This window comes from Panthera onca, chromosome A1 (assembly GCF_046562875.1).
Source record: "Panthera onca isolate mPanOnc1 chromosome A1, mPanOnc1 haplotype 2, whole genome shotgun sequence".
NCBI classification, from domain to species: Eukaryota; Metazoa; Chordata; class Mammalia; order Carnivora; family Felidae; genus Panthera; species Panthera onca.
The window spans coordinates 173,564,374-173,588,035 of record NC_138339.1 but is presented as its reverse complement, the minus strand read 5'-3'; the positions used below and the strand labels follow the sequence as shown (position 1 = coordinate 173,588,035).

Below are 23,662 nucleotides of genomic sequence, written 5' to 3'. Positions count from 1 at the left end.
CGGGGCCGCGGGGCCGAACGCGCGGGGGTCGCGGCGCCCAGTGGGAGCGCCAGCGCGAGCGCTAGCGCGGCTGCAGCGGGCAGCATGGCGAGCACGGCCTCGGAGATCATCGCCTTTATGGTTTCCATCTCGGGCTGGGTGCTGGTGTCCTCCACGCTGCCCACCGACTACTGGAAGGTGTCCACCATCGACGGCACGGTCATCACCACCGCCACCTATTGGGCCAACCTGTGGAAGACGTGCGTGACCGACTCCACGGGCGTCTCCAACTGCAAGGACTTCCCCTCTATGCTGGCTCTGGATGGTCTGCATCCCCTCGGGCCCCCGTCCCCTGCCCTCGCTCCTGTCCGGCCAGGCAGCCTGGCGCCCTCTTGGCCCGGGCCGGACCCTTCCGTGGCCGAGCCTCGCCTTCCCCCCCCCCCCCCCCCCAGAGCCTGAGGGAGCCGCGGAGAGCCCCCGTGCCCGTCGGTGCCGTACTGGGACGCGTGTCCCGCGGGGCGCCTGTCCGAGCCCGTCGCCCTGGGACTGGGGTGGGGTGGGCGACTCAGGCGTTGGGGGGGTTGAGGGAAGCACCTTTTCAGTCCTGAGAGTCGAGGACACGGTTGTAGGACCCCCATCTCTCGGGGACTGTTAGGATACGGAGTGACGCTTGGCTCCTTCACCCAGCACTCCCCGAAAGAGCTGGATCCTGATTAAAATGGTATCGACTTGTCAAAGCTAATTCTGCTTGTCCTGAGCTCCCATTAACCGTTTTGTTAGTTCTTTTAAAAGTAGGCAAGAGAAAAAGTAACATGTTGCAGGGAGTGTCACTCCAAGCCCCCTCCCCCTAGAAAAAACAACCCCACGCTTCAACAAACGTGTCTGCCTGGGCTTTAATGCTTCCTCCAAGTTTTAGGAAAATAAATAACCCTTGTCTGTGCCGCAGTGGGTAGAGAATCCTGGCTAGCAGGAATCTTGTGCCAGAGACTGCCAAGTTCTGTGTCCATGCGTCCCGCGTCAGCTCTCCAGGTCACTTACCTGCTGTTCTTTTGTAGGTTGTTTTCTACATTGTTCTTGCTAGTTGGGCTCTATACTGTATTGAATTAGAGCAACAAGCGGATGTTCTAGAAAACTGGCTCTGTTTTAGTTTCAAGAGAACGGTAGATGTCAACGCAGGTGCAATGATTGCTCAAGTTCTAGGCTGGTTTCTTCCAGGATTTTATAGCACAGGACTAGATAGAGCCCAGCAGAAAGTTAAAGATAGTCATTTGCATTATCTCTAGATTTGAGGTGTTTCTTTTTTTTTTTTAACTTAAAAAAAATTATTCCACTGCAGGTTTTTATTTGCATAGCTGATTCAATAAAAGACAAGAATTAATTCCCCTAAGATGGTGCTTGCCACGAAAAGCAAACTGTTGTTGCTCAGTGTGGTGGTATTTGATGGAACCCCCCATATCCCGGGAATATGTGCCTGATTTTGAATGGATGACACTCAGGTCTTCGTCCTCTTGTGTAAAATAAGTATCTGGGTCACTGTTGATCCCCTAGAATTACTGTTGAGTTTCCTGTGCTCTGTAGAGCACACATTCAGGTAGATGCTTTGAACAGGCAGGCTCTTGTTTCTGTGGTTTACGTTGAGAATTTGGGATTGATGGTTACGGTCCAAAGTGCCCTCTTACTGTAACTGCTGTACTGTAAGGTAACCGTATTGTTACCTGGGCTAGCTCACCAGATATGCCTGCTTCCTTCTGTAGGACAGTTGGGGGAGGAGAGAGGGGAGTGAGAAGTAAATGCTCCATGAAGAGCGTTGGGTGCAGAATAGAGAAGTTTTCACATTGTGTCTCTGATGTGGGAGTGGAGTTGGCATGGGGACTTGGGGGCGGGTGGGGTTGTGAGGAGGAAGGAGGGCAGAGCCCTCGGTTATGAGGCTGTGGAGGGAGTTGAGGAGGGAGAAGAGAAAGGAGTGACATTTATACACAACCCTGGTTGCAAAATGGCCTCTCGTGGGTGCTCGTGTGTCTAGAAAATGACTTAAAAAAAACCCAAAACACAAATGTCTTCATACTCCCCCTTGTTGTACAATGTTCTAAAATTAATTAACGTATTTGTCCAAGTCAGTACGTAGAGAAGTAACTCTAACAAGTGCATGGTATTCATACATCTGGACAGGCTGCTGTATTTAGCTGCTTTCTCACTGTTGGGGAATGGACACTTTCCAGCTTTTCACTGTTGTCAGTGCTATACTGAAAATCTTCATATTTGTCTCTCTGTGCACGTGTATATTTCTGTGAAGTAGATACTGAGAAATGGTACCTGTCAGATTATTCATTTTAATGTTCGGTTTATACCTCCAAATTACATTCCACCACCAATGAGCGAGAATGCCTATTTGTCCACATTCTCACCACAGAGTTTTTCATCCAGTATTGTGGGTGACATATTATCATGCTATCATTTTTATTGGTGTTTCCCTGGTTTTTACCAATGATTTTTACCATCTTATCCTGTATTTATTGACCTTTTTTTTCTCTTTCATGCATTGCCTGTTCATATCTTATGCCCAGTCTGTTTTTTCCCCTTGATGTAAATGATTTGTTTTTTAAAATTCTGGGTGTCAATCCTCCTTGATTTTTTATTTATGTTGCAGTCTTGGCCCATTGCTTGTCTTTTAAACTTACGATGTCTTTTCTTACACAAAACTTTGAAATGTGTACTGTGATCAGATTTATCAGTTTCTTCCTGCCGCCTCTGCTTTCTGTGGCTTAAGAAGGCATTGCCTATCCGAAAGTGATAAATCTTACTCTTCTGTGTCTCCCAGAATAACATATTGAGGGATTTAATCACACCGCTACGTTTTCACCTAGAGAGTTGATTTCTCCTCCTACAAGGTGACCTTTCCAGAGCAGGCCTCTCGGCTTGTAAGCTGTCTGCTGCGTCCCTGGAGCAGCCACATCTGCTGGGTGCTGGTTCTGAGGCAGGTCCCGCCGACATCACACTGCACATTGGACTTCCTGATGCTGCTCTGAAGTGGCAGGAGAAGGCTACATTACTGTAGGCTGTGGTGACCACAGGCCTGAGCAAGCCAATCCTCCCCTTAAGCCAGGAAGAAGCTCTAAGTTCAAAAGAGAATGCAGAAAGGAGGGAGAAGGCCCACGGCTCTCTCTCATCTAGCCTGAGGTGGGAGAAGGAGCCTCTTGGGCGCAGATGATGGAGACATTATTCTGAATTTTCTGTACGAGGTCAAAGCTCTGATTCCTCATCCTCAGGGGGGTATCATTGCAACCCCAGTTTTCCCTACAAGGAAAATGAGGCCGAGAAAAGCTAAATGTGTAGATTTGATTTTATGTCAAGATCCCAACTCCAAGTTCTGCTTAGAATTAATCTTAGTATGATGGAAGGGAAGCTTTGATGAGATTCTTACAAATCACCAGGCACTCTGTTCATATTATTCATCCTGTGAAGTAAGTGGTCTTATCCCTGTTTTACAGATGAGAAAACTGAGCCTCAGAGAGATAAGGTAATGTAATCAAGGACACACAGCAGGTAAATAGAAGAACCAGAGCTGAGATTCATAGTTCGTGCCTTCCTCCGATCCCACCCTTCTTTCAGAGGATTTGCAAAAAGTACACAAAGCTACTAGCGTAGGAAAAGGCCATTCTTTTCTCTCCCTTCTATCCAGCAACAGGCACATGTGCTACTAGGGAATTGTCTCCACCAAGTGGATATTTTCATTTTTGCTAGTTTGAAATGGAAAATGAGGTACACATCATTTGGAAAACGCTTAATTTTTAAGGGACGCCTTGAAGGTTTCCTCCAACAGAATTCGTTATTGTAAAGTCACTGTATTTTACTAATTGGAACTTTCACGGTTGAACGAGCTAGTGATTTCTGTTTATCGCCAGCTCATATTCCTTTCAAAGCACCACTTGAACTTCAGCTGAGAATCATTTTCAGCCAGGTTGTTTTTAGTATATGCCATCTATTTTTGTTCGTGGAAATGTTTGCCGTTTCTTCCAAGAGAGTGAACTATAAATTATACTTCAGAGAACTTCTGAGTAAATATGTTCATGCCTCAGCACTTTAATGTGTTAATTAGCTATTAAAGGTGTCAGTAAATTCAACCTGTCAAAAATAATGGCCTCCTTGACTAGGTTTTTACTACCACTCCACTTGCTGGTGTTACTTAGAAGTTTTGCCCTCCGGAACTGTTAAAAGCAAGGTTGTAGAGGTCTGCCTTGCAAAAGATAAACTCTGAGTTTGTTGGAAGTCACCTAAGGCCTGAGTCTGTGGATGTTTTAAGGACTGGTGGCCCCTAATTTACACAACCAGGCTTACCAACACCTGGATTCCGTTTAGAGCTGGCAGTGGAGGGGGTGCGGTTTATCCCCAGGAAACCCAGTGTCTGCTCTTTGTTCCCTGTTTCAGAAAATCTAACCAATGATTGTGCATGCAGTAAGTTAGCATAGTTAGCCATGTTAGCGTAGTTAGCAAGTTACTGCTACCGTTCCAGGCTGGAGAGAGGTGCCTTTCCCTCCAAGTCAGGGTTCTGGTTGGCACGCGGGGAAGGACCCGACCACATCAGAAACAGTATTTCTCCTCTCATATTCATGCCAAGAGACCAGTCCTGCTGCAGGCACGGGGGCTGAGACAGGAGAACAGAGTGAGAACCTCAGAAAAAAAATACTATGAGTCATGGTTGAATAAAGTTTAAAGACTACTGTTATTTTCATATTAAGTCATATTAAGGATTGCATGCACCGGCCTGAGGTTCATACCACTGTTTTCATCTGGGAAAACACATTTGAGTTCTAAATGATCAGAGTGTAGGCCTTAACCATTTGCCAGGCTCCTGCATTTCCTGTTCATAAAGACTATACGATGACTCGAGTAAATGATAAACTTGGCTAATTTTTTAAAACATGTATCACAGAGGCTACGTCTACACACATGCTGTTTTGTGTAGTGACTGCAGTGAGAATCCGCTAACATACCTCAAAACCATAGATTACTATAAGTCTCAGGAGGAAATGAAACCACACTGTCCCAGTAGTGGTTGTCTTGGTAGATGGTCTTTAATCTTATAGGGAACCAGCAGCCTTCCCCTCTGTGCTTATGCCTGCTCCCTGGCTTCTGGCAAGGGGACTGAGAGTTGAAATTTTTAAAAAACCCGGGTCATCAGAGACCCAGATAGCCCTACGGTATGATTATTGCTACTGAAATTAGCCTCCATTATCTTGTTGGGCTAAAAATAAACTTGTTTTGCTGTTTTTGACAGCCTCACCTCCAGTGGAATTATTCCTGGAGGCTGTTCACACTATAAAATAGAAGTTCGTTGTCTTTGCAGTCTGCATTGGTGGAGGCCGAACTTTGTTGCAATTAAACAGAGTATCTTCTTTGTACTCTTTAAAATGGACCCTAGGAATAGTATTAACACTTTAAAATTTCATTCTTTCCCAAAGGAATGTGGGTTGGAGGCTCCCTGCCAGGATTATTTCTTGAATTTACAATTACTGTAGTCTTAGAATTATTATTTATTGTGGGTTTTACCTGAACACTAAGAATGAGTGACTTGCTGTCTTTATGAGGTGTTTTTTCAAATTAAAAAAATAATCCCACATGTGAACTTGATGTACATGCCTATTCATTGGCTCCACGAACATCTGCTTATACCTAGGATCTGCCATTGCTACTCCAGATTGATACATGGCACTGTTTCCCGCTGAAAGGAAAATGACCTTCTGTGCTAAAAGTGTATTGGTTTAAATTCTATTGATTTAGAATTTGTTAGTGTCTGGACAAAAGCCACATTGAAGTTTACCCCACCCTGGCTGTGCAAATAAGAATAGGTGATTAAGAAAATCGGTGGTGGGGCACCTGGGCGGCTCAGTTGGTTAAGTGTCTGACTTCGACTCGGGTCATGATCTCATGGTTGGTGAGTTTGAGCCCCACGTTGGGCTCTGTGCTGACAGCTCAGAGCCTGGAGCCTGCTTTGGATTCTGTGTCTCCCTCTCTCTGCCCCTTCCCTGCTCTCTCTCTCTCTGTCTCTCAAAAATAAATAAACATTAAAAAAAATTTTTTTAATTAAAAAAAAAATGGGTGGTACCAAAAGATGATCAGACAACCCAATAGAACAAGGTTTTAGGGTGCTTAGAAAGCATCCACTTATATGCACCCAGTGAATTTCATAATTATGAAATAGTCTTTTAGTAAACAACCACTGCTTTTTGAAACCTAGTTTTATTCCATGTGCCCTGAAAGTAATAATGTCATTAAAATACTTCTTGATTTAAACTCATCATTGGTTCCTGATGATATTCTAGTTGGTCTCATTTGTAAGCTTTCACTGATATCAGAAACACCTTGCTGCCCAATTATAAATTTTATAATGTCAAAACCATTAAAGCATCTATTTAAAAGGTCGAATGTGGGATGCCTGAGTGGCTCAGTCAGTTAAGCGTCTGACTTTGACTCAGGTCACGATCTCATGGTTCATGAGTTACAGCCCTGTGTTTGGGGCTCTGTGCGGACAGCTCAGAGCCTGGAGCTTACTTTGGATTCTGAGTCTCCCTCTTCTCTGCCCCCCCCCCCGCCCCCCTGCTCGCTCGCTCTCTCTCTCTCAAAAATAAATAAACATTAGTAAAAAATGAATAAAAGGTCCAATGTACAAAGGAGGAGGAGGGTTGAGATGGTGGTGGATGGTATTTCTTACAGAGAGGGGTAGCGTCGCATGGATTTTATAATCAGAAGCGGATGGAATCCGTTTCAGCCTCTTACTAATTCATCTCTGACATAGCCTATATAACCTTTGGTGCCTCAGTGTCCTCCTCCGTGAACGTGGGAATAATAACACTCAAGGAATCTATCCTGAGGATTATGCATAGGGCAATCCTAAAAGTGGGTGACATAGAACAGGCACTCCATATAGATTAACTTGCTTTCCCTTCTGGCTTCTCTTACTATGTGTTTTAACCACTATGGGTATTTTTTTTTGGAGAACGGAACCCTCATTCAGAAGGATGGTACAAAATGAGGAGGATGTCTCCCTGGAAAGCCACGTGTTTTATGCTAACACAGATGACCTCTAATTGCAGGTTATATCCAGGCATGTAGAGGACTTATGATTGCCGCTGTCAGTCTGGGCTTTTTTGGTTCCATATTTGCCCTGTTCGGAATGAAGTGTACCAAAGTCGGAGGCTCAGATAAAGCTAAAGCTAAAATTGCTTGTTTGGCTGGAATTGTATTCATACTGTCAGGTAAATAGTAACTTTCTCCCAAACAAGGCACTTCACGATGTTATTGAAATGACACTAACCGTGGTACTTTCCTTCTGATACTTTGCAGGGTTGTGCTCAATGACCGGTTGTTCCCTCTACGCAAACAAAATCACAACGGAATTCTTTGATCCTCTCTATGTTGAGCAGAAGTAAGTCCTCTTCTTGGTCTGTATGTTTCTAGCTTCTAGGAAATGTATGCGAGTGACTCTTCTAAATTAAGATACATAAATTCCTTACATGGCTCGTGAAAGTGAGACACTGATAAATACTATTTGATGACATCATTTCAAGAGTAAACATTTCATGTGCTACGTTGGCAAAAGATGCATTTAATTACTGCATTGGTGTCACATAGTGTCTTGTCTAAAAAGCTCAAGGCGTAGCATTTGAAATTCTGGACTTCATCCACTGTACGTCATTAAATTGGGGTGAAGTAGAGGACAAGTGGAAGAGAGACGTAAGGTGGGGAGGAAAGGATGATGATGTGAGACAACAAAAAACTGACAGCTTGCTTCGATTGTTGTCCACCCAGATTGACATTTGCCGGGTGCTGGTGTCTGAGCCGGTTTCCATCATGGTTTCAAACACTGACATGGAACATGCTCCTGAAGATTAGCAATCTGTAAATGACATTTAAATGAAGTATCATCTTTTCATGTTTAAAAAATATTTATTCATCAATTTTGAGAGAGAGAGAGAGAGAGAGAGAGAGAACAAGTGGGGGAGGCAAAGAGAGGGAGGGAGAGAGTATCTCAAGCAGGCTCTTTGCTGATGCGGGGCTCGATCTCACAAACCAGGAGATCATGACCTGAGCTGAAATCAAGAGCCAGATGCTTAACTGACTGGGCCACCCAGGCGCCCCTCATGTTTTCATTTTTAATTAGCCTTTTAAATTAACTCCTTAACAAGCTCCACTTAATAAAGCTTTATAAAGAAACTACATTATGCAGGGTTTTTATTTTATTTATTTATTTAAATTTATTTATTTTATTTCTTTTTAACATTTATTTATTTTTGAGACAGAGAGAGACAGAGCATGAACAGGGGAGGGTCAGAGAAAGAGGGAGACACAGAATCTGAAACAGGCTCCAGGCTCTGAGCTGTCAGCACAGAGCCCGACGCAGGGCTCGAACCCACGGGCCGTGAGATCATGACCTGAGCCGAAGTCAGATGCTTAACCGACTGAGCCACCCAGGCACCCCTGCAGGGTTTTTAAAAAATGCCCTCGGAGTGGTACAGACACCACCCAGGTGTGACCGGTCTGGGTTGCAGGCAGTTGCTTTGGCATTTACAGATCAGTTTGTTGTTGATGGTTGTTTTTTTTAACTATGGGCAATTGCTTTTTATAGTTTCTCTAGGCTTATTTCTTTGCCTTGGGAAAACCCCAGGGATACCAAATTAGAAATAATGATATATGCAATATTTTGTCTTCCATGAAAATATACCTCTGTAGAAAGCCACATCAGTATGTACGTGTATAGTTAACAATCAGTCTGGTGCTTCTCTTTCAGTCTTCAGATAAAATGTGACAGGATTTTAAAAAACAGTTGCTAAAATAGCTGGTCAGGTGTGCATTACTTTTTTCTGGTGGATTTAAGTTTCTTCAGGGAATTGGTTTTTTAGTTCTGTCTTTGGTGTCTTTTATTTATAAATAATAAATGCTTATATAATGAAAATAGCAGCTAACACATGTTGGGCCCCTCCCATGTACCAAGCAGAGCATTGCAAATATTATTCTGTTTTATTATTTTGTTTTATTCTTGGAACAGCCTTATAAAGTAGGTTCTCTTGGTACAACCTTTTTTTTTTTTTTTTTTTCAAATGAGGAAAGAGGTCAATTAATGTGTGCAATGGAACCTAAACTCAACTAGGTACTGTCTGATTAGACTATGAGTCAGACCAGGAATGCTTGCTCTAAGACCCATGATTTATAATACTCCGTTTCATGATTTTTGGTGACAGTATGCTATATATATTTTTTGCATGTTTTCAAAAACTATTTTAACTTTTGTTAAATGGGAAACAAAAATGGGTGTTTGAGACACCAGTGTAATTTTTACTCACCTGCTTATGTTGGAAAAATGCGTTCTGATTTTTAAATTCTTAAGCATCCAACTTTGGCTCAGGTCATCATCTCACTGTGAGTTCAAGCCCTGCATCGGAGCCTGGGGCTGCTTCACATTCTGTGTCTCCCTCTCTCTCTGCCCCTCCCCTGCTCACGCTGTCTCTCCCTCCCTCCCTCCCTCCCTCCATCCCTCCCTCCCACTTTCTCTCTCTCTCTCAAAAATAAATAAAAATTTAAAAAAAATTAAAAAAAAAAGAAACACGTTAATGATATTTAAACGAACTAATAATTTTCATTAAATGATACATTTTTATTTCAGGCTTTGGTATCCTAAATCTACAACAAAACTGGTTTATTTTATTAAAGACATTGCTGCCTTTTCTGGATTATCTTTTCCACATTGCTGTCTTTATTTTCCTGACAATTATTAAGGATGTCTTTGGCAGAATCTTAAAAATCATTTTTATCATTCCTCAAAAGGTCAAGCAAGGCTAATTCATATATGCCCAGTAACTTGCGTCTGTCCTTTGTGTGACTTTTCTTCTGTGTTTGCTGTATGCTCAGTCGCCTAACTCAGTTTGGTGCCATTGGGATTTCTGATTTTCTTTCAGGTTTTGGTTAAACTCAGTTCAGTAAATATGGACTCGGAGGGGTTTTCCTCATCCCCCCCTCATGTCCTGTCGGCACTCACTCTCTTCTCAACTTCTGCCTCCTGTTTCCGTATTCTCATCCTGAAATCAGGCTAAGAATAGAATTTTCTCATAGACTTAATGTGGAAATTAAGAGAGTGTATATAGATGCTCAGAACTGATTAGAAAAGAGGAAATTGATTACTGTATTGTATTAGCTGTTAAGATTGATTTTTAATTGTAGCTTATCTTTATAGATATTTTTATTAGCCTTTTCTGAAGTGACTTAAAAATATAACACCTGGGTGCTCAGTCGGTTAAGTGTTCCACTTGATTTTTGTCTCAGGTCGTGATCTCATGTTTTGGGGTTCAGGCCCCACGACAGGCTCTGTGTCAATAGAACCCAATGTGGTGCTTGATCTCATGACTGTGAGATCGTGACCCGAGCCAAAATCAAGAATTGGTTGCTTAATCGACTGAGCACCATCCTTTTATCAGGTGCCCCATCCTTTTATCAACATTTCTAGTAGAGGACAGAGAAATAAAAATTTGAAAGATTAATAAGTTAAAAATTGGCTACCTACACAAAATAAACTAATTTCATAGGTCTTAGAATTTTTAAAGTGAGATTTTGATATTTTTTTTTAATGTTTATTTTTGAGAGACAAAAGGAGACAGACTGTGAGTGGGGGAGGGGCAGAAAGAGAGGGTGACACAGAATCTGAAGCAGACTCCAGGCTCTGAGTGGAGCTTGAACTCAAAAACCACAAAATCATGACCTGAGCCGAAGTTGGACACTTAACCGACTAAGCCACCCAGGCGCCCTAAAGTGAGATTTTGATTTGGCATATTCTAGGGGCTAGTGTTGCCTCAGCTAGCATTTGCTAAAAATTCAGCCATTGGTCTTTGACTTAGTTTGTGCATGAACTGAGGAATGCTTTGGAGAATCAGGGCTAAAGGCAGGACAGCCCTAGGTGGGTTGAGATTTGGAAGGTACTACAGCAGGAAGGTTCTGACTTTCTTTGGTGTCTTCATTCACTTGCGTGAGAGTAAATTCTTTGAGATTAGAAAGTGCCCCTTTCATCGCTGTCTTATTAGCCAAGCACAGTGCCTGGCAAGTGAGTCTTATCTGCAGAGGTAGTCCTTTCAGAGTTAGGGGAAAAGCTTCCTGTGGTGTCAGCCCACTGAGGAGAGAAGGAAGGACACTCACTCCTCTCTCCCATCCGTATCACACACTCCGCTTCCTAAAACTAGCTACCACCAAGTGACATCTCTCCCTGTCCACAGTCACATGTGTGCTTGGCCTTTAGGAAGGCAGTGAAGACAGCTGCTTGTGGTGTGCTCTACTTTAAATTTCTGGTGAGCAAATCCTAGCTATCCCATACCCGAGCCCTGAAATGCACTGGAAGACAGTCTGGGCTCAGAATCTAGTTTTTTTGATGTTTGTTTTGTTTTTCTTAAGGTTCTGTGCTATATTAGGGCACCTGGGTGGCTCAGTCATGAAGCATCTGACTTTGGCTCAGGTCACGATCTCACGGTTCATGAGTTCTAGTCCCATATCGGGTGAGCTCGAGCCCTACTTCGGGTAAAACATGAGCCCCGCTTTGGGTGACCCTGCTTCTCTCTCTCTCTCTCTCTCTCCCCTTTACTCACTTGTGCCCCCCCCTCAAAAAAATAAAAAGATTCTGTGCTATATTAATTGAATCTTTTCTGTGGATTTCCAGGACATTCCTATGTAAGACCTACCTTGGTTGCCTAAGTTAGAAACACAGACTAAACTCATCAACAAAATTCCTGCTAGGTTCCTACTATGTGCAAGGAACTCAGTAGGCACTTTATTGGTGAGAAAAGATGAGTGGCTTCTAGTGCAGCTGGAGTAAAGATCAGAGGCTGTAGCACTAAAAACAGTATCACGCTCTATGCTCCTGGCTCTGTATTTCCGAAATCCTTCCTCTCCCTCCATATATCTGGGAAGTTCTTTCTCCCAGGCTATAGTCACAACACAAATGTAATTCTTTTTTTTTTTTTTTAATGTTTATGTATTTTTGAGAGAGAGAGGGAGAGAGACAGAGTGCCAGAAGGGGAAGAGCAGAGAGAGAGGGAGACACAGAATCCGAAGCAGGCTCCAAGCTACCAGTGCAGAGCCCATGGCGGGACTCAAACTCATGAACCATGAGATCATGACCTGAGCCAAAGTTGGACACTTAACCGACTGAGCCACCCAGGTGCCCCCACAATTGCAGTTGTTTAAAGAGTTACATCTGACTGTGGTCGTTTCTGCCATGCCCCCCAACCCGGCCCCCGCCTTTTTTTTTTTTTTTTTTTGGCGTTTGTTTTGCTTCTCTTGCGTTCATTCAAGTTGTGATTATGTTTCATGACTCCAGGATGGGCTGCTGCAAAGCCTTGAAAAAGATTTCCCAACTCTTCCCTTTGGCTGTTTCAAACCAACTTCCTCCTTTTTATTAAAATAAAACCTACCAAATCCAAAAAAGTCTACCATTCTCAAGTTTATGGTACCAGGCATCCACTACCCTGTGACCCACCCTCCAGGGAGTTGAGATTTAATTCAGTTATTATTTCCACTACTGCTTTGTTGTCCGAATGACTTAACTTCCTAAAGGTCTTGATTTGTTTTCTTAAATAAACTGTTCCAAGTAAGAATTTATTGACACAAAGAAACTTCTTTTCAAATTCGTGCAATGTTGGAGCATTAAACCAAATGCCCTAATTGAAGAAATGGGACGTCATAATCTTAGATTTATTCTCTTTTAGTATATGAAATTTATCATTAGTATTTTGGCTCAGATATTCTCATATTCAGGTCTTATCCTTCAGGCTTTTTTATTTTCAGAGTGTTTAAAACCGTGGACTTATTTATCTCTAACACTCATTCTTGGCATATATTTAGTTTCTACTTTAGGATTTCAGCTTTACTTGGGAAAACCTGTTCACCTCTGTGGCTATTTAGTAGTTAGAAATAAACAGCTGTCTACTCTCTGATAAATGTTCTCATGCTTGCTGTCTGTCCAGTTAAATGAACAGTAGATCATTCAAGTAGATCATTCTAGAAGGTACCTTTCTAGATTACACATTTTCCTGGGTGAAGTTCAAAGGAATATCAATCTCACTATGTGACCTTGCCAGCATATTTGGCTTCTGACTTCTGTCATTATTATAATGTAATGAATTATGGATGTTCGTTTATTTAGGCTTACTCCACTCGTGAGTTATTTGGAGAATGAATTAATGTTGGTAAACAGCTCACAGATTCTTGGATAAGGGCTTCCTTGGAGGTACCATGTATTAAGAACAAAACAATTCAGCTGTTAAATATTAAGAAGCGTTACCCTGTGCCTTCGCTGTTCAGTGGTGGCTCAGATCACCATAATGGCTCGGATGCTTTTGTTAACACTAGCGTGACTTTAAAAATATGCTTGCGAATCAAGTGTTGGGCAACTGTGTTTTGTTTTTACTGGCCAGTACATGGAGTCACAATTCCTGCCAGTTTGCCATGCTTCCTGGTGACTCCACTCGGACCCCTAAGCCCCCTTTCCCTTTCCTTTTCACATGCTGGCTGACACCAGCCATCCTGCAGGACTTGTGTTCTGGGTGAGGTGCCCTCCCGTGTGCTCCTGTTCCACCACCTGGTGCTTCTGTCATAATGCTGCCATGCAGTTAGCACTTACTTACTGGTTCCTGTCCCAAACCAGACCAGGAGCATCTGCGGGCAGAGACCACATCTTGCTGATTTTGGAGTCTCTTGTGCCTAGTGCCTGCTCCATGACATTTACAGCAAGGAGGCCGGTCAGCAGTGTTATAGGACTGTCTGTCTGCATCTCTCTTGGAGTGGGAGGACTGAGCATGTTTGTGGATGTCTGGGACCTACGGGCATGTCATGTGGACATGAGGGCAGGAGGCAGCATACACACAGTGTCAAAGAGCAAGGCCCTGGGTCCAGCACCTCCTGGCTGCCTGGGAGGAAAGCCCGGCTCTGCTGCTTATTTGTTGTATAACCTTGAAGAAGGTCCGTGTCTTTTCTGTGTCCTGCGTCCCTCCTCTGTGCTATGGAGGGATATAAATATTCAGCTCTTTAGAAGCATGCATCACACGGTAGGCACTCAGTAAATGTTCACTGTTATTTTTAAGGATACTGGCCCTTAGCAGCGTGCATCAATGTCGCAGTTCATTACTTGAGGTCGTGTACTAAGGTGAGCCATAGAGTAATGAATATTGAAATGTTGGAAGCCCGGTAGAAGTGATAACTGTTGTTAAGACGCTTGGCTCTCAAATAGAAGGCAGGTTTGAAAGGGACCATTTAAAAGAAACCATTTAAAAGAAACAAGGCTTGAGTAATTTCTTCTTTTTTTCTAATCGCCTCAGTCGTAGCATTGAGTTGGAGACGTGCAACCCCCAGGAACTGTCAAATTCATAGACATTCTTGAGACCCTTCCCAAGAGAGCCATCCTGCATACATCTGTCCCTGGTTTGATTCTGAGACACTTTCAGGTAGCCCGTGGGGGATTCTGAATAAAATGCGGGATCTGCTTTTAAATGACTCAGGCTCTTTTGCTGCAAATTCATCCGTATGTTTTTTCTCTTAACACAAGCAGATGCGCACACTCACCTGCGCACGCACGGACTCTAAGCTCTGGCCATGCCCTCAGGGGTCGCAAGGCAGCTTCGACGTTCCAGGAATTTCCTGTCTTGAAGCACAGCCCCCTCTGCAGTGTCTGCTTGTTCAGACTTCACAGCGTGTGTGCGAACACGTTATCACGCCTGCTGCCTGCTTTGAGTATAAGGACTCGGCACATCATTTTCACTTAAAACCAAAGAGGGCCCAGGAAACCCCCCAATTCTCCATATGACTGGAGATCGAGCTAAACAACAGATTTGTTTTGGAATTGGCCTATGTGATTTTGGGGGACAGGACATATTTCTTTTAAGTTGTAATTTACCTTAGCTAATATTATATTGTTACACTGTGAATTTTTTTTTTTTAATTTCCGTGAATACTTGGCAGGAATTAGGGCTTCTGTAAAGATACTTCCTGTGCGTGCAGATGGTTGGAGGGGGGGTGGCGGCAGATAGGCTAAGAGGCAGGTTTCAGAGTTACACCCCGGCTCAGCTCCTGTCCCTGCCCTCGCTCCTCTGGGATCTTAGGGGAGCTGCAGTTGTCTGTCTGGATAAGAGAGGTAATCCCTCCTGCTTCTCAGTGTGAAGAGGACGGAAGAAAATAACATAGCTAGAGCACTTACCACATCAGCATGTTATTAATATATAACGTTTGTAGAATTTTGTTGATAAATCACAGCACATAGAAAAGAAACGCATGTATGTCTGTTTTAATCTAGCCACAGGAAAGCAATTTAGAACTGACACCAAAAAGATCAATCTTTATTTTGGGTTTCCTAAATGTGAGAATTCTGCATGAAGTTTCCGTGTAGAAGTGGATGCTTATTATTTAAATTCTACGTTAGCCGCCATTTGGGAGGTACCTGTTAGTACTTTGTAAGTCTCCTGGAAGCTTCGGGTGAGAAATCCTGTGGCATCTTGTGGGCAGTGGGAGAGAAACCATTAGCCGATGGGATTGTGTAAGGGAAAGCTAGACTGTGAGCAGGGTGGGGAGGTACACAGGCTGGGTGGGCATGTGGCAGCCCATCCTTGTAACTGGGCCCCCAGGAGAGGGTGGAGGGGGGGGCGGGGGGGAGGAGTGTTTGTAGATAATACCTGCAGAATACTTATTTAATATAAAATCTACTCATGTAGTTATCTAGACCTTGGATTATATAAGCCTATGAGCTGAAGAACGTTTATTTTAGGTAGTAATCTTTAAAACAATGCCATGCCAGTGGAATTCAATTTTAAAATGTTTATGTTGGTAATACGTGGTATGCTTTCTAAACTTTAAACTCGATAGAGATACATGATCGATCAATTGATCGATCGTTAGTTTTCAGTTAACTGGAATATTTATTTTGGCTGCTACCACTCTTGTTAAAATGAGGAGTAAGACAATGTGTTTGAAAAAATGCTATCCCAGATGCCAAAGACCTGACTCCTAGCTCTGCGACTTACAGCAAGGTCACTTCGCTCCTCTGGGGGTCGTACAAGGAGATTTTTTTTCACTCGCTAAACACTTTTTGTTTTGTTTTTGGAGGCGCTGCATTTTCTGTTTTTTCCAGTCCAACATGCCCTGATTTTAATTACTACACTCACCTCTTTTTGTGCTGGGTGAAAAGACAGCCTGAGGGGAATTCAGAAAAAATTCCATACCCTGGAGCTTGTGAGCCACTGAGAAGGCAGTGAGCCGCAGAGAGAGAAAACGCCCATCTCTCTGAAATGACAAATAAGAATATATTGCATTGATGGTATTTTCTCATATTGATAAAATCTTTTACTTAGCTAAGGTATACTACGTAAAGGGAAGAAAGAGTGATGGTTAAGAGCTTGAGTTTTGGAATCACAGTTATGGGTTTTAAATCCTGGTTTTACCATTTACTTAGCTGAGGTATGTGGCAAGTAACTTAATTTCCCTGAGCTTCAGCTTCCTCATTTGTAAAATGAGGTAGCAATACCTATCTTTCAGGATTGTAATGAAGATTGAATGTAATTATGCAAAAAAAAATTCTCAGCACACACACAAAAATCCTAGTACAGTGAGCTGACAGTAATGCTGGTTATAGTTGTAGACACTCACCTGAATGACGTCTGGGTGGATCTGGGAGAACAGGTAATGTTTACTTGGCAAAAACATACTCTTCTGATGCTGTTGTTAAATTTCATTGTACTTTGCTAGTGTTACTTGCTTACTATCTGACTATTGTCACTAGACTCTGAGATCCTTGAGACCAGAGCTGTCCTTCTCTTGTACACCTCAAAACACATGATGAGCACAATGCCTCCTGGCACATCATTTCTGTGGTGGTGACCTGGGTAGGCTACACGAGCTCCCCATAGATGGCAAATAAGTCATAATGGGTTTGGATGCAAGGAAGACAAAAAAATAGGAGGTGCAAATAAAAGGGGTTCTTCAGTCCATTCCCTCGGATTACCGTGAAGGTTATAGGGCTGAAATATGAGTTGAAGTATGAGATGATTAGAATGAAGGCCTCCAAGTGTGGTACTAGCTCTCTAGGGCTCCAGGCACAGCCAGGCGGGTGAGAATAATTTCACCCAATACTTCAGAGGGTGTTTTATTTATGTATGGTTGTATATATGTATGTATGTGTGTGTGTATGTATGTATGTATGTCTATTTTTGAGAGAGAGAGAGAGAGAGAGAGAGAGAGAGCACAAGTGGGGGATAGGCAGAGAGAGAAGGAGACACAGAATCTGAAGCAGGCTCCAGGCTCTAAGTTGTCAGCACAGAGCCCAGTGCAAGGGCTTGACCCCACAAATCCTGAGATCATGACCTGAGCTGAAGTCGGACACTGAACTGACTGAGGCATCCAGGCGTCCCAGTTCAAAGGACATTTTAATGCCTTAGTTCTTTATGGTTCTTTTTTGGGGGAAATTTTAAGTGATTATATATAAGTAAAGTTTTCCCCTGCTTGCTAACTTACATTCAATTACATAAGTGAATTAAAGTCATATAGGCAGCTTTTTATTAGTCCTATCAACTGAGAGGATTATTTGAGATACTGTAGAAACAATATTTTGATCCATAAAATGGAGCTCTGTCCTCCCCCTGACAATCATGGATCTGTCTGGTGCTAAGCAGATTTAGAGCTTTTCAGAATAATGAAGAAATGTTGGCGATCGTAACAGTCCAATAAAGAGGGCACGCTCTGAGTGGGGAAGCTGGTGTGGGTCCAGGAGGATATTGTTAATGGAAGAAAGCCCTGCAACAGAGCATCTGAAATTTGGTAATCTTCGGAGGCATTGAAGTCAGCTTCTTAGTATTACCAAATAAACGGAGAAAGATTTTCCAGGCAGAGACTAAGCTTCCCAGTCAGTGTCAAAGGAAACATGCTCTGGAACAGATTTGAGTGGATATTATATTGCTCTCTCAATCCTGTGTTTCAATAATACCAGCCAGTTTTTGCCAGATCATGCACACTGATAGGTGCGAATTTGAGTCCTTGCTGAGTAAGTCTGCTATCCGTGTCTTTCCACAGAATGAAGAAGAAAAAGTCTCTGCAAGAGAAAGAACCAAGTCACAAAACCAAATTGTTAGAAATTGCTGATGTAGATGTGGAGTCTCTTAAAGACTTCAGCTCTGAGTACTATTTGTCTCTGAGAGAACTCACAAGGAACTCAAATGGAAATGGTACTTTTCTTGGAATAGAGTCTGAATTTACTGACTTAAAGTTAAATAACATGAAAATATATTAAAAGTCAGGAATAAGCGAGCCAGTATTTTAAAAAATTTTTTAAAAATGTTTATTTTTGAGAGAGAGAGAGAACGAACAGGGGAGGGGCAGAGAGAGAGGGCAACACAGAATCCGAAGCAGGCCCCAGGCTCTTAGCTGTCAGCACAGAGCCTGATGTGGGGCTCAAACTCATGTACTGCAAGATCATGACCTGAGCCAAAGTCAGACACTTAACTGACTGAGCCAACCCGGTGCCCTGAACCTGTTTTTAATATAAGACAAACTCATGATTCTTGCAGAAGGTTCAGGATGGCTTAAATGAGTATAAAGACACAAGTCCCAACATTTTTCCTGCCTGAGTAATTTATCCTCTGATTTGTGACGACACTGTGTACATGTTTGCATGCTCCTTTGAGCGAATTCACAGTGCCAAGCTGTAGTTTATGATTTCTATGATTGTCACCCCTGATTGACCACTATTAATAATTAGAGACTTATTTTTAATCGACCATGGTATCCGGCCCTGGAATCTGATTTTAGAAAGCTCAATATTTTTTAAGAAAAACCTTAGACTGTTGCTTCCGGGGGTATGTACACTAAGAGTAATAACTAAGTCACGCTTTTATTAGGAGTGAAGACAGCCTGAACTCTAATGGGAGGCCCACGATAGAGAAAAACAGAAAGTACCATTAGACCGTAATCCCACAGTCCTGTCCTCCAAGTAGAAATGTTCAGTGTGCTCACTGTTAGCCGTCTGCAGCGAAAGCGTGACGGGGGGCATCTGAGAGCAGCTTGCTGTAGGACTCACGGATGTTTTGAAGAGGTCGGATGACCTACATCTAACGACCTGGCAGGCAGTCTGCTGGTTTTATGTGCATAATTGTGTTCAAACATCATAAAAGAAGAGCTGGTGGTGGAAATCCAGGATATCCTTTTTAGGTGGATTGCATGGTGTTTAATGTAGGCATCTTTTATAAAACCGTGAACTTTGCACTCTTGGTCCGGCCAGCTCTTTTTCATCAGTGCACTTCAGCCTTGAGTCCTTTCGGTCCAGTGTTTTTGTGCACTGAAGGTGTTTTGTTGCACTTTACCCCAGTCTTCTGTTTCTGCCATCGCCACTAGTGGGAGCGGTTGGAGAAGATTCTTGTTTACGGGAGCATAATTAGTGCTGTAGTGCGGGATGATGTGCTGCCCCCTGTTGTTGTACTCGCTTCAGCTGTCACCTGGGTTTCCCAGAGAAGGCAACACGACAGTGAGAAAAGAAGGGACCACAGGGCAGCATGTGTTGTGTGCATCACTTCTTCCCAACTGTGAACACAGGCTGTGAAATTGCCTCTGTAGCCAGATCTGAAAATGAGCGAGTGGACGATACCTTCCTGATCTTCTGTTAGGGTCGCTTCCTGCTTCCCCAAGCTGGCAGTCAAGGTCACTCTTCCATTACCATTACTGTGACTCAGATCATGGGAGAGATCCTGTCCTGCCCGGCTGGGAGTTCAGTCAGTGATATGGCACGTAGAAACAGACGAGGCAAAACTCGGGACAGGCACAGGTGGTGGGTGCATGCCAGATGCTGTCAACAGCGTGGTGTGGCCTCGAGACCTGAGTCTGGCCCTGCACCTCCTTTGGGGGGCAGGCTGGGGAGGGAGCCCACCTCAGACCTGTCTTGTCCCTTCTCACCCTCGCCCCCTGCTTTTCTGTCTCAGCTCTTCTGTGGATTCTGCATGACCAAAAGAGACCCCTCCCACTTGGGCTTCATTTTATCCTGAAAACTACCATTAGGCTGGGAATGGCATCCGTCAGTTTTTGCCTTGCAGTGGAAGTCTGTGGGCCAAAAAAGCTTGAGGATCACTTCTTTAATTAAGAAAAAAACCCTATTCTTCAGAAAAAGCATAGGCAAGCATGAGAACACACAGCCCCTAACGTTTTGGCATACTTTTCTCATTCCTTACTTGTTTTTCTGGGTGAGTGTTCCTCCCCTAAAAGGATTTCCTCTGGCCCTCCACAGTAAGTGATTTCCTTTCTTGTTCTCTGTAGCATTATTTGCCCCTTTGTGTGGGGACATCCCCTAGGCAGCAGCTGCCTTGTCTATCTTTGTATTTGCTCAAGGCATCAGCAGAGTACTGTGACCAGCCATATAGGAGGTGTTTATTGTTTATTAGCAATCTATCACTAAATAATGTTATTTTGTATTTGTCTCCCACTAGATTGTGGTGGTAAGCAAGATAGCACTTATCTAGCACGGACTTTTCACGGGCTCTGTAGAGGAGGAAAAATTTAACCTCTTTCCCCCTCTACTCTTCGAGGTTCTCAGCTGAGACCCTATAAATTAGACTGACAAAAGATGGTTTAACAGGAGAAAAACAGTTGGTCAACCTGAGCATCATGCATACACGTGGGAGCACCCAGTGATGACTAACTCAAAGGGCCAGTTAGAACTTGGGCTTATATGGCATCTTAACAAAAGAACAATACGCTCACAGGTGACAAGACAAGGGACAGGGCTTCTGAGCTCCTAGGGCGGCAAATTGTGGGAAGGCAGATCTATGGAGGAAGTACTGGAAGGCAGGGCTAGTTAGTAAAGTGTTATGGAGAGCCTCCTGGTGCCGTTTGTGAGCTGATCAGAGTGTATTGTTGTCTCTGGTGATTAACTTCTGTCCTTCTTGGTAGGAGGGGTAGGCGGCACAGGGGACATCTTTACAAATTTATGTCCTGCTTTTAGGCAAATGGGGAAGGGCAGAGAGCTTTTCTTGTATCTTCTCAGTTGCCTTCCACTCAAGATAATCCCCATGCCCAAGTGGCCTCTTTGGGGATGGCACATTCTGCTGATCTTCAACGTGTATTTGTACGTGATTTGCAAATAGATGTTTATGAAATGGAATTAAACTGAAAGCAAAGGCAACCTTCCATTTTCTAACCAGAGTCTACCTGAATAATTTACCCTGTGTGGGGTGCCTGGGGAGATCAGTCGGTGAAACGTCCGACTTTGGCTCAGGTCATGATCTCGCGGTTCGTGGGTTCGAGCCCCACATTGGGCTCACTGCTGTCAGCACAGGGTCCACTTCAGATCCTCTGTTTCCCTCTCTCTGCCCCTCCTCTGCTTGCACTGCCTCTCTCCCTCTCTCAAAAATAAATGAACATTAAAAAAAATAATAATAAATTACCCTGTGCAACAGAATAAATAGATGGAAAGCTCTGTGAGCCTTAGAGCCCAGAGGAAAGATACTGGTTGAGTCAGGAGGCCTGGGCTCTGCAGTTGGCTTTGCCTCTGCCTCGCCTGCAGGGATCACTTCCTCTTCCTTTTGGGAGATTGGGGAGATACAATCAAGTGATGGCCAGAAAAACACTTTGAATAGAGTTTAAGGCGTTATGCAGATACAAGTGTTCTTATTTCCTCTGCAAGCTGCAGCGGCAATTTCTGATGAGCATTAGTAAAGGTTGGCTTGTTAGGTCTTAAATACTGTTTACTCCCCAAAAGAAGTAAGCCGTAATGCATGTGTAATGCTTCCTCACAGGTATGAATTAGGAGCTGCTCTGTTTATTGGATGGGCGGGAGCCTCACTCTGCATAATTGGTGGTGTCATATTTTGCTTTTCAATATCTGACAACAACAAAACACCCAGGTATGAAAAAGAGATAAAAATGACCTGTTAAAGTTACTACACGTGCGGCAGGTTCTAGATCGCTCACACGATTCTTAGACACGTCGAAAAACAAAACACAACAAAAAAGAAACTTCAAAAAACTAGAATTGGCAAAAGTGAGGAATATATAGTGAATATAATATTCAATATAATAAATATATTGAATGGAATAAATATATACTTCGTTAAAGTTAGTTTAAAAAACAGAGCTCATCATTCTTACATTCCAAAGCTATTTCTGTAAGCAGAAAGACGGGTCTTATGACAGGGTGTGGTGTATTCTTCACCTTGACCTCATCATTTTCACATGGGCAGACATTACTGATGAAGGTCACTAGGGTCCCCCAGGGTCCAGGAAGAGGAGTTTTAAAAGAGAAACAACAAATGAACAAGCCATGAGTTTCCTCTGCTGAGATTCCCGTGGTCCCGCTAACTGGTCAGAAATGGCAGTGAAATGTTTGGGGGTACAAGAGAGAGTGCTAACTAAAAGCAGTCAGGGAGGCTCTGAAACTTGGCTGGGACAGAAATGGGGGAAATGGTTTCTACTTACCCAAGTGTAAGAAAACGGGCTCTCGGTGTTTTGCCTTGCAGAATGGGATACGCATACAACGGGGCCACATCTGTCATGTCTTCTCGGACGAAATATCCTGGCGCAGGAGGAGATCTTAAAACCACAAACCCTTCAAAACAGTTTGATAAAAATGCTTATGTCTGAAAGGAAAACCGCCGCGAGCTGTCTTTACTATAAAAGTGAACTGTTCACAGATGATCCCCGCAAGGCCCTCCTGTAATTCACACTCAAACTATTTTCAAAACATGAATTTGGAGAATTTGCTGATTGTATGGATGTAAATGTTCTTACACAGTTATATACTAATCATTTTCTGTTGTGGCTTTCTATAAGAAAATAAACAGGTTATTTACAGGATTTGTATATATCTGATACATTTATAGAACATGCATTTAGCACCGAAGGATCAAGGATTTGTAACGTATCCTTAATCATTCAGACGTTGCAGTCTTTGCCCCCATTCCTTCTTTTCCTTCATATATTAAATAGAAGGGGTATTAAGGAGTGGTATCTTGTGAACAGTGTGGGGGCAATCCGAGCCTGTTCCTCGAAAGATGCGTGGGTTGATGGACAGGTTACAGTCTGCGTAGCATTGACTTGTGGTTTCTTACGCCTATCACTACTGCGATCTCTGTGAGCGCTCAAGGAAGGGCTCCTGCCCATTGCCTGGCATGTCCACCTTCAATAACTGCTTGGGTGTCTCTGTAGAAAGCAGGTTCTGGAGCGGAGCATCAGCACGAGCTGAGTGAGAGATGCTGATCATGCCTGACTTTGGAGCCCGCAGAGGAAGGTCCTGGAGCCTGGGTGGCACCTGCTTTTGCAACACAGATGTGCCAACTTAATTTAAATTTGGGGCTCACTTGGCAGAAGTCCACCCCCTTCCGTCAGGAGTGAAGATGTGGCAGACACGGAGCTTGGAGCCCAGGGAAAGCCTGCTCTTGTCACTTCCTAGCCGAATGGCCTCCGGCAAGTTACTTAATAATTCTTCTTTTGTCACATCTTTTTTTTTTTTAAGTTTATTTTGAGAGACAGTGCGCACAAGTGGGGAAGAGGTAGAGAGAGAGCGGGAGAGAGAGAATCCCAGGCAGGCTCTGCGCTGTTAGCACAGAACCTGAGGCAGGGCTCAAACTCATGAACCGCAAGATCATGACTTCAGCTGAAGTCGTATGCTTAGCCAACTGAGCCACCCAGG

At 43.4% G+C, this 23,662-nt stretch overlaps 1 protein-coding gene across 2 annotated transcripts; it reads left to right on the top strand.

Moving 5' to 3' along the window:
- Nucleotides 1-22,827, top strand: CLDN10 (claudin 10). Of its 2 annotated transcripts, XM_060636839.2 has the most exons (5): nt 2-304; nt 7,071-7,232; nt 7,321-7,402; nt 21,771-21,878; nt 22,491-22,827. In XM_060636839.2, exons 1-5 carry the CDS (start codon nt 85-87, stop codon nt 22,612-22,614), a joined length of 696 nt encoding a protein of 231 aa, XP_060492822.1. In that variant the 5' UTR covers nt 2-84; the 3' UTR covers nt 22,615-22,827. The 2 variants fall into 2 exon arrangements, with proteins under 2 accessions (XP_060492825.1, XP_060492822.1); XM_060636842.2 differs by lacking the exon at nt 21,771-21,878 and having other exon boundaries at nt 1-304.
- The last annotated feature ends 835 nt before the right edge of the window (nt 22,828-23,662 follow it).